We start from the raw sequence: 14599 nt of genomic DNA, 5'->3' as shown, positions 1-14599 counted from the left end.
AGATACGGGCCCTATTCAGGACCCCCGTGACCCACACATGCCCACAAATACCCCCTATTCAGGCTCAATGGGGTGAGAGAGGAAAAGTGCTGCAGCAAACAGCTTCAATTCAAGCAGAGATTTGACACTGTAAGCAAAGTTAATGTTAGTGAGGGTGATCCAATAGCATGCAGGGGCCTGCAGGAGGTGACACCTAAAACATACAAAATAATAGGTCAGTTTTCTTAGCATGAAGAGCTTGATATACACTGATACTGTACAGTATCTTCTTTGTGATGTACTTGTGCTATGATATCTGTGCTATACATAAATGAAATTAAAATCTTGGTGAAAAATATGAGTCAAGACTCAGTCAAGACAGGTTTATTGTCTTAAATGATTATATTTGCATTAGAAGATAATGTAACTAATAACTTTTTTGAAGAATTTTGAAGTATTCTATTCTGTCTTCTGTTTGATTCTCCTTGCTTCTCATGGAGTAATTTAATGATTCTTCTGATTGTCTTTATCGCCCTTGTTGCTGAACACCTTGTTCTTTAAGCACAATTCCCAAATATGATTATTCTCAAAATCTTTTCTGAATATGCTCAGTTGGGAAACGTGGGCTTAGATTTGGACTTGGTTAATGCTTGATTTGGTCAAGGACCAATTCGTTTGCCATTTACTCCCATAAGTCTTCCTCAACATAAAAAAAAAATGTAAAATACATCAGCACGTTTCCTGTCCCACATTTTTAATGTCTCACATTCACAGCAATAAAGGACCACAACAAATACCAGTAGCAGCCTTTTTGCCATCAGTGGTAATTTTAGAGGTTTTTACCTTAACCTTTTCTTTCTTCATAATGACCTTAAATCCCACCTTTTCAATCTGTTCTTTCACTTTAGATATTCCTCACTTTCTGATATTCTCAATAAACACATTAAACAAAGGTTATTGATGTGACTTTAACATGCCTTGACCACTGATCATTTTTTGTCCAGTCCCTTATAAATCCAGCATTCAGATTAAACAGGTGTTATGATAATTGGGAACGGTGCCAAATTCCTTTACTGTTTGTCTATTTTCGTGACTGTGTCTTATGAAAAATTGTTAGATTATAATTGAGCTTCTACATTAGAACAACTATTCTGCTGAGAACATGTTATGTATTTGACACAGCTGGGTACAGTATGATTGACTGTTATCTAAAAATGGTCACCAGTAGCTATGTAGCTAATACTTTAACACTGAACATATAATATTCTTTTGCACAACATCAATCACATTATATGAAGCTATTGTCTGTGACACTAGAATGCTCATGAATATATTCCACAAATATGACATGTAAACAGCATGGTAAAGTATTGTATTGTACAGTATTGGCTGTTGGTATTTACTAAATGTAATGCATAGATGAAATACAGAGAAAAGACACATTCCCACATCAACCACTCAATTTGAGCCCAAGCATTTATGCATTTTTCCCCCTGCAGGCCACAGCAATTTGATTCTCATTTAAATGTATTTTTATGACTAAATAATTGACCTCACTGTGGTTATATTCACAGTGAAACAAGCCCCTATTATTCTGTGCTGTTATAGACTTGCTCAAGATACTGTTGGTACTGTGTGTTCATGTTTGTGTGTACTGACTATAGTTGGTGCATTTGAAGAGAGGAAAGCATTGTTGTGGTACTGCAGAAAAAAATGCTGAATTGTTGAAGAAAAGTGTTTACACTGCACTCCCCGCTTTGTGTGTGTGTGTAACTGTGGGCTTGTGTGTGTGTGTGTGTATGTGTATAGAAAGGGTTATGGAATATGCACGTTGCCTGTAAATGCTGGGGTGTACTGATATGCATGCAGTACTTTGTGTGTTTGTGTTTGTGTGTGTGTTTGTGTGTATGTTGTCATACTGGTCATTGGGTTCTGTCAAAAACACAGTGTTGTGGACTGTGTTTAGCATATCAATGCAGGGAGAGACTGCAGAGAGACAGGCCGAAACAGAATGAGCGTTCTAGTACTCCCTTATTCTCTTAAGCTGATGTATTTAAGGGGCATTTTTGTGCCCTCCACGAGCTGAAATGAACATCTTTACTAAGGTCCCCGGATTAGCCCAACAAACCAGGTATGTTTACAGTGTGTTCCAGTGTTCGGAAGCATGAACAGCACCAAGTGTTGGAGCCTGAGGTTCAAACAAAACTGTTCAAGCAGGGCTTCCTTTTCATCATATAAAAATGTTGTCTTCAATCGAGTGCAGAAGTCTGTGCACTCCTGGTTTGATTAAATGTTTTGTTGATTTTCATAGTGAAAACACATTCTCTAGAGGCAACATATCTCTCTCTGGAAACTTCAGTGCACTTTCTATTTATTACCTGGGGTAAACATAATGGAAATAAAGCACAAAATATTATATTTGATTCCATTTGAACAGTTTTATATATTCTTCAAATATATAAATAATATATACAAATATATAAATACATTTTATATAATCATCAAATAAGCTGGCTTTTAAGGAACAATTCTTCATCTCAGATACACATTCTCAGTATTCTTGTCCAGTACAACTATGTTCACAAGTTTTTGATGATGTCAAAGCTTGATTATCCTGACACAATTGTATTTGACTTTGATTTAAATATGATTCATATCGATTATTTTTCTCTAATCACTGTTACGCAATGCCGCTCTGTGTGAATTCGTTCTCTGTGTCTGATAAGTGCATATTAGTGTGGTTATGGTTTTGAAAGTGTTTTGGCAGTGATTTGTGTACCCCTTTGATGTGTCCTGCAGCAAGCTGGGGTCTGTGCTCCAACGTGCCTTTTACGGGTCCAGCGGGAGGGTGAGTCACTTCTTTATATTTGCATAAGTTTGAGCCTGGCAATGAGGTTCCTGTGCTTTTTTTTCCTAATTTCTGACTGGATATAAATGTTTATGTTTCCCACTATGATGTAATTTGTGATCATATTCAATATACCATGAAAAGCAAATCTGATCCCAGACACTCCACAAACACCCCAGGCTTGTTGATTTCTACTGGAAAAATATGTGTTGAATAGGTGCATATAAAGTCTAACTCACATCTATGTGTTATGTGTCAGGTGACCCTTTTCGAGCAAAGGAACTTTGCCGGCCGGCGGCTGGACCTGAGCTCGGACTGTCAGAAACTAAGTGACAAGAACTTCCCTGAAAGATGCAACTCTGTGCAGGTGGAGAGTGGAGCGTGAGTACACAACATACAGCCCACAAACTACTGAACCGGGGCTTCAATTAGCTCTGAGCTTTTACTCACGCATGTGATGACCTTGGTATTAATTTCCATAGACCTGAATAAGCATTGGCAGCGGTGCAGCAGGTAGTGCCATAATCACAAAGCTCTAGGATCTTGGGGTTGTGGGTTCGAACCCGGCTCCAGGTGACTGTCTGTGAGGAGTTAAGTGTATTCTCCATGTGTCCGTGTGGGTTTCCTCCTGGTGCTCTGGTTTCCTCCCACGGTCACATGCTGGTAGGGGACCGTGGCAACTTAAAAGTGTTCACAGGTGTGAGTGTGTGTCACCATGCAAAGGACTGGCGCCCCCTCCAGGGTGATTGCCCCCTCTGGAACCACCATGACCCTGAATTTGATAAGCAGTTACAGACAATGAATGAATGAACGAATGTATACACATTTATAATCAATGCTTTTATACAAATCAATCAATTAGTGCCACCTTATATACAATGTTGGTTCTATTCAAAGGGTAACAGGGTATATCTAAATATTAAAAATATGTCTTTGGGACCAAATTTAACATGTACTTGTACCAAACTTGCCAAACTTGTACGGCATTAAAACTGTAATGACAAAGTAATTATATAAAAATAAAAGTGATTAGGGATCATTTCTATAGGTCCAAACTTTGTTAAATATTAGCTTAATTTAAAGGGTGTCTTTACAAATGTGAGTTCTCAAGTTAAATCTCATAAACGCTGTATAAAAAATGGAGCTACAACATTTACACATGTGATTCTTTCTATGACCTTCAGGATGTATTATATATTTTTAAACGGCTTCTTTGCTTGGATTGTTGACCCTGCTTTGGTCAAGTGCTCTGAGCCATTACAGCCATATTTACTGGAGTGCTTCTAAACTGTTCTAATGTGTGTGGGGGGTGTTTGTTGTGTGCAGCTGGGTGGGCTATGAGCATGAGAACTTCCGTGGGCGACAGTACTTGTGGGACATGTCAGACAGGGGCGAATATAACTGCACAGAAAAGTGGTGTGCCCAGGTTGACCGTGTCTCTTCTGTACGCTCTGTGAGACAGGTGAGATACTTCCTTGTTTGTTTTGCTTTCACATCCAAAGGGGAAGAAATACTAAGACAGCACCTAATATACAAAGGCAATGTTTGGATTTTCTACCTCCAACGTAGCTTTAAAGGAAAAGGAAATATTAATTTGGGGAAAAGAGATGTAAAGCAGTGTTCTTTTCAAAACGTGGAAACAATCTGCAAAAAACAGAAGGGAAGTAGGGAAGATTTTCGTACCCTAACTATTAAATGAACACATGACACTTGCAGGACACAAACTCTCCCCGTGCCCAGCTTTTTGAAAGGCCAGGTTTCTCTGGGAAAAGGATTGAGGTTCAGGAAGATATCCCCAACCTGATGACCCGGTACAGCCTCAACAGAGCCTCATCCCTCAGAGTGCTGGGTGGAGCGTGAGTACTATATATTTATAAATATATTCTGTATACATTTTGCACTAGGCCTAAAAGCTGCACTGTTTCTATTTTGCCAGAGACAATAAAATAGGAATTTTGAACAGACTTCTGAACTTACATATCTCTGTTTTTGTATGTGTAGCTGGGTGGTGTACCAGGAGCCCAACTACAGAGGAGCCCACTATGTCCTGGAGAAGAAAGACTACAATAATTTCTCCGACTGGGGGGCTCAGAGCAGCACCGTGGGCTCCATACGCAGGGTTCGTTTCAGCTGAACTTCTCCATTAACTCTCTACAAAATCAGCCCCAAAGCCCCCTCCTGCTGACCTTTTTACACTACACATGGCACAAGCAACTCAAGTCCCAACAGAAAAACTATTTTTAGTAATAAACGCCTGAAAAAAGACAAACCCTGCTGCACTGTGGTTTATTTTCAGCCTGAGAACACTGTCTGTACTGAAGTTTAACTGAGTGTCTGTGTGCCCCCTAGTGGTTTGCACTGTTCCTAATTTATTTGACTGCAGTGGTAGGAGATTTATGAGTCACAACACTTTTCTGTCATCGTTTATATCATATTAAGAATCAATTAATAAACAAAATAAAGAGCAACATGAATCCAGCTGTTTAGGAAAAGACTAAATTATGCATTTAAAATTATATATTTATAGTATATGTTTATTTAAAACCACTTAAATTTATAAGTTTTGATATTTAATTTAAAATGTTCCTCAAAAGCATCTGTTCCAAATGAAAAGTGTATATAGTTAGTGTTATTTTATTCCTTTACTTTTAAAAAAAGACAATATAATGGACAATTTTCACTATATAAAACTTCTACTCAAATCCTGTTACAGAGGAAATACGTAAATACCCAATTTTCAAATACATTTTAAAAAACCCTTGTGTTTAGAACTAAACTAAACAATTTCAAATCCTACATTTATTTAATTTCATTTGTGTAGAATGAAAAAATCTACTCATAAAATGCTCTGGGTCTGTGTCCTAAGAACTCTTTCCCGACAACGTAGCAGAAGTCAGCTAGTAAATGTTGATGGCCTTAGTCTCAGTAACATCAGTAACAGCATCAGTTGTTATGGGACCTTGGTGGAGGGTATAAACTCAGTGTTTTCACCCTATGACCTAGACCAGTGCTTAAAGAGCTTAAGTCCTCAATGGCCTAAACGCTTGAAGCACAGCTGTAGAGTCTTCTGTGTACATGAGAGCACATGATAAGGAATTTGTGAGGCTTTATCCCAGGGTCCTGCCCGCTCCACATGCTAGGTGATGGTGTGTGTGTGTACATGTGTATCAAGGAAAGGGTATTTCTGCAAGCCGTGGGAGCTGCAGTTGCTCTCCTTCTGTCGGTCTGATGACACTGGCCTATGTCTCTGTCATAGTCTCTGGTGCTGAGATATGGACTACTGCCAGCTGATGCCTCTATTATAGCAGCATTGTGTGAGAATGTGTCACTTTATATTGGGCAGCTCGTACAGCTTTCTCCTATAGAAATAAAACTGCCTGTTGCTGTCTGTTTGATTTTACCAAACTTTTGAGGTATTATGTACCAGAAAAGAGTGTGATTCAATTTTACAGCTCTATAACCAGCCTCTTTTCATGCAGCCCTCGGTTCTGACTGACTGCTCAGTATTATTATGCCTCATTACAAAAGTATTCCGAGCTGAAAGTCCTCTTATAACATTGTGCTGTAAGCTGATTAGATATGAGCATACACAGGTCATTAAAAAATAAAAAATAAAATAAATAAATAATAATAATAATAATAAATAAACGTACCAATTCAAAATAAGGTCTACAAAATGTTTACCGTCTGTTTAACTTGTTATTTATTAGGTTGTAAAGACCATATAAAGAAAGACTAAATAATGTGAATCTAGTCATTTCTTAAGTTATTATCAGTAACAAGACAAAATGTTTGTGGTCAATTCATTAAACTTGGTGGTTACATATACAGATTATTAATGATTTTAAGGTGTTTACCAAACTATTTATAAGAGTAGTCTTATTCCAATGTGGTTGTGTTAAATGATATTACAATACGGGCAGCACGGTGGCGCAGCAGGTAGTGTTCAGTCTCACAGCTCCAGGGTCTTGGAGGTTGTGGGTTCGATTCCCGCTCTGGGTGGCTGTCTGTGAGGAGTTGGTGTTTCCTCCGGGTGCTCCGGTTTCCTCCCACAGTCCAAAAACACACGTTGGTAGGTTGATTGGAGACTCAAATGTGTGTGTGTCTGTGTTGCCCTGTGAAGGACTGGCGCCCCCTCCAGGGTGTATTCCCGCCTTGCGCCCAATGATTCCAGGTAGGCTCTGGACCCACCGTGACCCTGAACTGGATAAGCGGTTGCAGATAATGGATGGATGGAATATTTCAATATGTTATGCATTTATGAGAATTACTGAAGGGTATGCTCATATATAATATCTTTGCACTTAAGAAGTTATATATATGGCTGCTATCTTGTACTTTAAAATATGTAGGATGTCAATGTTTATAATTAAATATAGATTTTGTGCATCACATGTAATGCTATGTCTTTCATGAAACTGATGAAAGTGATACTTTTCCTACTGTCTTTTCCATGAGCTTCTGTGACCTTGTGTTTTCTCCGGCTATGCCCTGCACCTGTGAGCTTTTGGCATGTCATGTGACCAGGCTCGCAGGTGTCTCCTATTGTCTATGTATACTTAAGCTCAATTTCTTTGGCTTATGTTGGTCGTTCATTCATTATCCTGTTTATTTATACTAGACTCTGTCAGTATTGGTATGTATCAGTATCAGTAAATGCCAAATTCTGTTTGCATATATCTGTATGTATGATTCTACCTTGTTTGTTTATGTTAAGATCTATGTTCACTCTCACAATAAAGTCTCACCTTCCCATTTGCTTTCACATTGTCGTCCTTCATCCCATCGCTAAAATGAGAAAGAGAGATTCGAAGAAAAAGAGGGAGGAAAATGAAGAATTGAGTTTCACATAGCAATGCCAGACTTTTGTAAACAACCTTTAACCAGCTTCATCTGAAAGTCTAAAAATCAGTTCATGAAATGACTTGAAATGGCCCACAAAAATGTCCCAAAAGGAGTCAGAAAACAATGCCTGGGACAGAAGTGTATTAAGTGGAAGCAATGCAATGGAAAGCTGTGGTTAGACTTGCGTGCATTTTGTTTGAGGCCACTGCTTTAAACAGGAACAGTAAGAATGTGGATGTGCTGATTTAGGCTTTAACATTGGAGAACATCACAAAGATTCTCTCTCTCTCTCTCTCTCTCTCTCTCTCTCTCTCTCTCTCTCTCTCTCTCTCTCTCTCACTCCTGCTATTTCTGTTCATATGGCCAGTGAGGCCAAGAGAATGGCCAGTGAGTGCAGAAACAATAGAAACACGGAGGTGGTGTTATTGTTATGACTGATCTATTGCTGTGCATACTTTGTAGCCCATTTTCACCGTTTTTCAATCTTCAGGACCACCATAGAGCAGGTATGATTTGGGTTCTGAATCATTCTCCACACTTCAATGACACCGATGTGGTGGTAAGTGTGTGTTGGGCTGATGCAAGTGGATCAGACACAGCAGTGCTGCTCGAGTTTTTAAACACTGCCCCTTTGCTGTCCACAGTATTACACCAACCTCACTGGTCCACCTTGTAGATGTAAAGTCTGAGACAGTAGGACTCTGCCCAAAGGTGGCAGGGTTGGTGGGATATTGATGGTTAACACACTATTCTCAATCTAGCAGTGAAACTGAGGGATTTAAAAGATGATCCAAACGGTGTCTGGTCCACTTATACCAGCACAAGGCACGCTAACACACACCATATATATCAATGTCGCTGCAGTTTGTTGTCTATGATCCACCAACCAAGTAACGCATACTCTGTGGTGGTTCTGTTGGAGTCCTGACCATTGAACATAATGCTAAAAGGGAGCAAGGAAATTATGCAGAGCAACAGATGGACTCTAATCTTTAAATGTAGAACTACAATGTGTGTAGTCAGTGGAGCTGAGAGAAAGGAGGTGGTGTTATTGTTATGGCTGATCTATGTATGCTATTCACTGAAAATGTAAATATTAGGCTAAAAATGCAGGGCAAAATTTAACTCCATATTGACTTCTCTCCATCTCTCCTTCTCTCTGTCCGTTGCGGTCTGTACCTCTTTCTCTGCTTCTGTTTCTCTTTTTCAGTGTCCTTATGCATGTTTCTCACTTTTTAATCTTTACTAGCCTTTATCTCTCCACCCCTGCCCCCCATCTCTCTCTCTCTCTCTCTCTCTCTCTCTCTCTCTGTCTCTTACTCTCTCTCTAACTCATTCTTTGCAGCAGAGATGATGTGGTTAGATGGATGGGAGGGGTTCTGTGTGTTTCCTCTGTAAGCTACTTGGTCACAGCTGAAACAGTAAACTAATTGACCACCCATACACTGCATTCCTCCTGCAGTGCATGCAGCTATGAATGAGCTTTGTGACTCTCTCTCTCTGTCTCTTTCTCTCTCTCTCTCTCTCTCTCTCTCTCTCTCTCTCTCTCTCTCACTCACTCACTCACTCCCCGTTCTCTGTCTTTCTGTCACACACACATTCACTTGCACGACCATACACACACACACCCCAGCACACAAACACAAACTGCCTACAGTTCATATGCTATCAATCAAGCCTTGAATCCCCCAGATGCTCATTTACCCTCAGTGTGTTTACATGCTGAACTCTGCTGCTATACCTCCTCTGCCACCAAAAATTCTGACCCCCAACCTCTGGCCACTAACATACACTTCAAACAGTAACGGTCTTCTGAAAATTGTTTACTTGCTATCCACAGCTTACTCTTCTATGTTCAGTGTTGTGAATATGCCTCCAAATTGTCCTAACCTGTTTAGGGACATTCCACTGTGGAACATTTAACAGACACGTCAAAATACTGGTTCTGTTTTCATCAAACTTATTTTTTAAAACTCCATTTATGGCCTGTGGACTTTTCTTAGATTGTGAAGCCATCAGTCAAACCTGTATCACTTTAGTTAAAAATGATGAACTCTTACCCTGTGTACAGTGTGTATGTGTATATGTGTGTGTGAGGTGTAATTAAAGTTTGCATGTGAGAGCCAGTGTGTGTTTGGGTGACCTCTGATTGCAGTCCTTGGCTGAGAAACACATCTGTACTATCAGTGCATCTAATCGACGTGACCCTGATATGGAGTCTGCCACGCTGCATTCTTGCACATTCCCAGCCATGTTTCCCCTTTAATCTCACAATAGCCAGGGAAGCAAATCGCCCAAGTGCTTAACACAATGTGCACATTATTAAATGCAAAGCAAACTGCTGCATATTTGTTAAATGGCTTTCAGAGTCCAGCACCCAGTGTTTACTGCAGTCACAGCACATGCATTCAAACACACAAAGAGCATCAAAATCCAGCAGCTCTTATGGCATCAATCAGAACACTTTTATTTAAGTAGTCATTGTAATCTGGCTCCTAATTTATAGAGCTGTTGGATTTTTATAAAGCCATTTCCTGGCATGGCTTATTAATCGAAAAGTACGTTATGTGCCTGAAGTTTGGAAGAAACTCCTTATAAAAATAGGTATTTGAATTGCTTTAATGTTCACCTTTTTTGGACACAGTTATTCAGTTGTGAACAACAGCTTGTATAAGTAGTGTAGAAAAATTAAGAAAAAAATAAGCTGCTACAGAAAAGTTCAGAGTCGAGGTTTGTGATATTTTATTAATTCTGATGTCATTAATTGTATTTCAACTGTTTTCTTTCCTCAAAACTAGACAACATGACAAATATCCTACAAAAATCAACAGACAAAAATATTGTTTGAAGTGAAAGTTTACAATCTGTACTTTCAACACACCGTAAACAGCTCTACATTTAATAGATAATTAATCTAGACCTAAACAACACTATGCTTTTATCACTGGTGATAGCTCTGACTTACTGGGAAATTCCAACAGCTCCGGTTTGCCCAGAGTGGGGGCCCAGGAAGCCCCTCCATGTCACTGAGGATTACAATTTCAACTCCAGCTTCAGCTGTGGATGTTACAAAGAGAAGAACAAGACAGTTCTTGAAAACTGAGGGATGGCATGCATTTGTGACTGTTGTTAATTTTCTTATCATCCTGCCTCTTTTTCTGAAGTGGTGTATTTGAAAGATTCTTTAGCTAAAGCTGAACATCACTTAATAACACATAATAGCACAAGGCAGTGTGTTACACCCATAAAATCGAGCCCTTTATCCTCACTTACAGCACCCATCATGTCACATTTCTATTCTCTGGCTACAGATGCCCAGATACCAGTCTGGCAGAGAACTCTGCTGCTCTTTGCATGCTTTCTCTCACCCAGCTATGTCTAGGGTACAGTGAGATTTAATTACAGATGATCTCACGAGAAAATACCTTGCAGGGCTTAACTGCACATGCCTGCATGTCTGACAAGCTATTTCAGGATGATTATCAGGAAAATCTTGATGCTACAAGCCGGTATGCGGCGTGGCGTCTTGTTACGACATGCTTTCTGCTCTGGAGCCAAGAGAGAAGGGAAATGCCAAGCTCCAGCCTCAACCACAAGGGCAAACCTGCACTTTCAGGAGCCTCAGTAAGAATTAAGTTTGTTTTGTATGGCTGTCTGCCTTCTAAGTAAAATCTGGAGGGCAATATAACAGAATACAATAGTATACAATAGAAAACAATGCAGTAGAATAAACAGATGTAAACTACACCCTTACTCAAGTGAAGGTACTGCTAGTTTGATCAAATAAAGTTATAAATGGAAGGAAAAGAACCATTCCCTTTAAATACTACTGAGTAAAAGTACTCTGTCTAACTACAGAGAGGAGCTGTCTGTAGGATGAGGTTCTCTTTTTGATGTAATATTAACATAACATTAAAATAGAAAGAATTACTTCAAGGATCAATAAATATATGCTAACTATGTTTTTGAATTCAAAAATCAGAACTGTGACAAGTGTTGCAGAATTGTGATCAAATCATGGATGCTGTCAACCTTACAACATAAATTAAGTCCCTCAGAAGCATAAGGAATATTAGCTCAATACTGATATATTTCATTATATCTCCAATGTTACATTGAGATGTGTGTGCTTTGATGTGAAATATAAAATTATTCAAAAAACATTGTAAGCAAGGGGTTTCAAAACCCTCATAAAGCAATGTCTCAAAAATCTATTCATAAGCAGTTTGTGTAATATGTTTTTGTGGTGTAGCTTACAGAGGTATTAAAAGCTCTGGATGTCTGGATGCTATCACCACTATTGCAAAACATTCTAATATTCTCTCTGAAAAGATTTCACATCAAACCAATCTGAATTACTGTGTTCAAATCTCAGCCCCTGAATAATGCAGAAATGAAGCAAAAAAATTGAAATGTCACTCTAAGACTCTTTACACTGAATATGGAATTGAAGCATCAGACTAAAAATATAAGATACTATGTCAAAATAAATCTGTTTACATGTGTTTGAAAGTTGCCTTGCGCCCGGTGATTCTGGGTCGGCTCCGGACCCACCACGACCCTAAAATAGACAAGCGGTTACAGACAATGAGTGAATGAATGAATGTGTTTGAAAGTATATTAGGATTTTAGAGAGACAAATGCTGTCTTGTGATAGTTGATATTTTTTTGCCAAGACATCCATGGTTATTTCAGCAAGAATATGTCAGGCCACATTCTACATTTGCTACAAAATGACTGGCCTGACTACAGATCTAAGTCCAGACAAATGTGACCACAGACTGCTGAGCAGCTCAAGTCAGAGCTTAACATTCCTCTATATCTGAGTTTTGGTGTGGGTTGCAAGCATCAAATTATGAATTTTGTTGATATTTATACAGTAAAGTTGGTCAATGAAAACATTTGAAATCTTTGTTACCTGTCAGTTAAATAAAGCTTAAAAGTAATGAACACATGACAGCTTCTGGTTATATTGATGCAGCAGGTAGTGTCGCAGTCACACAGCTCCAGGGACCTGGAGGTTGTGGGTTCGATTCCCGCTCCGGGTGACTGTCTGTGAGGAGTTGGTGTGTTATCCCTGTGTCTGCGTGGGTTTCCTCCGGGTACTCCCACTATCCAAAAACACTCGTTGGTAGGTGGCTTGGTGACTCAGAAGTGTTTGTAGGTGTGAGTGTGTATTGCCCTGTGAAGGACTGGCGCCCCCTCCAGGGTGTATTCCAACCTTGCACCCAATGATTCCAGGTAGGCTCTGGACCCACCACGACACTGAACTGAATAAGCGCTTACAGATAATGAATGAAATCGCCCAACTTTTCTTGAAATAATCTTTGTATATGTTGTTCATGTTAAAAAACAGAACCAAGCAAATTCAGTGCAAAACTGTGTTATATGCAAGAAATTAGTCTGTGTCTAGATGACAGTTCAGAATAGGTTTTAAAGTGAAGGGTTATCAGAGTGACATGGCTCGAGGATTTGACTACAGTCAATGACAGGCTGCTTTGGAATGTGTGTGCCTTTTGTTCCAGGCCCTGATGTGAACTCCCAGTCTGGACTGTGTGAGGCAACCACTGTGGCCACCTGTGAACCACAATTATCACCAACGCTCACACACACACACACACACACTAGACCAATTAAGCCTCCTGTACTCTCTCCTCATTCAGCCATAACTAACAGGCCTAATGCTGCTGCCAGGCCTAACTCCCTCTCTTCCATCTCACTCCTTAATAATGACCTTCAGCACTGTGTATGTGAGGGAAACACACACACTCACAGTGAGAAACAGAGCGAGAGAGAGACACAGAGAGAGAGAGAGACACACAGAGAGAGAGAGAGACAGAGAGAGATAATTTTTTTTGATGCTCCCCAGAATGTCTATGTGGAAAAAAATCATGAAAAACATAACAAGGATTTTGGAACACAGTTATGTGGCTTGTTGATGCACATAGCAATATCCAGGGAAATCATCAATACAGAGAACAGACCATGAACTTTATGTAGAAAAAAATGACTATAATACTCAGCAATATTCATGTTCACGTCTAAATATTTCTAGATATTACTGTGTAAAAGAATGAAAAGTATGTGCAGGCTTCTAGCCGCATTTGAAAACATTGCTAAGAAGAATGTAGTTAAAATCATACATATATTTGATAAATTGAAGGATTACATTTACTGCATTTGAGCATGAAAAAATTAATAACTTCAGCTCTATTTTTGTTTTTGAGACCAATTTAAAACATTTGTTGCAGTTAATACTGTGTGAAAACTTCACCAATAAAAATGTCCCAAAATGACCTTGAATTATATTTATTTTTACATTAAGAACGTTTTTTCCTTTCTTCTGGAAAGTTAACATTTTAATGATGAGGTTTGTTAGAAAAGAGAACGACATGTTTGTTTGTGTACATATCCTGAGACCTTTGTAAAAGGTCAGCATGAACTTTAGCTGCAGAAGAGTCTTGAACTCCACCTCTGCAGGCAGAGACCACAGTCTGTTTTCAATTAAAGCCTGGAGGCTGGAAGGAGCTCTTTAAAAAGGCCTGAGATTGTTTGGCTGTTTACATTTGGGCCCCTGGCCCCAGTCGCGGCTATGGTGCTGGAGAGCCATGTGGAGAGCAAGATGAGGCTGAGGAGTGGCCTGGAGACCAGAGAGGAGTTTAAAAAGCTCAACCCTCACTCATCAGTACTCTCTGCCACCCACTGTGCTACTGATCCTATCAAACACAAACACAGGCCAAAGCGGTTTACTCACTGACACACAGGCGTGCCACAGCCCTCCTCTCAGCCGCCAGGAGCTGCTCTCCAACACATTCCACACAAAGACTTAGAAACTTGGATGCTCAATTTCTTACTCTTATTTGACAGTGGGTTTTTAAAAATGGCAAATTGTAAATGCGTGATATAAAATGGATTCGTTTTGTCTCT

The 14599-nt window shown here is 39.5% G+C and overlaps 1 protein-coding gene across 1 annotated transcript; it reads left to right on the top strand.

Moving 5' to 3' along the window:
• The first annotated feature begins 2066 nt into the window (after positions 1-2066).
• LOC136676746 (gamma-crystallin C-like) lies at positions 2067-4961 on the top strand. Its single transcript, XM_066653949.1, has 6 exons — positions 2067-2110; positions 2779-2827; positions 3087-3208; positions 4154-4289; positions 4544-4683; positions 4829-4961. Exons 1-6 carry the CDS (start codon positions 2067-2069, stop codon positions 4959-4961), a joined length of 624 nt encoding a protein of 207 aa, XP_066510046.1.
• The last annotated feature ends 9638 nt before the right edge of the window (positions 4962-14599 follow it).

Source organism: Hoplias malabaricus, chromosome X2, assembly GCF_029633855.1.
Source record: "Hoplias malabaricus isolate fHopMal1 chromosome X2, fHopMal1.hap1, whole genome shotgun sequence".
In the NCBI taxonomy this organism is placed as follows: Eukaryota; Metazoa; Chordata; class Actinopteri; order Characiformes; family Erythrinidae; genus Hoplias; species Hoplias malabaricus.
This window is presented reverse-complemented; position numbering and strand designations above follow the sequence as displayed.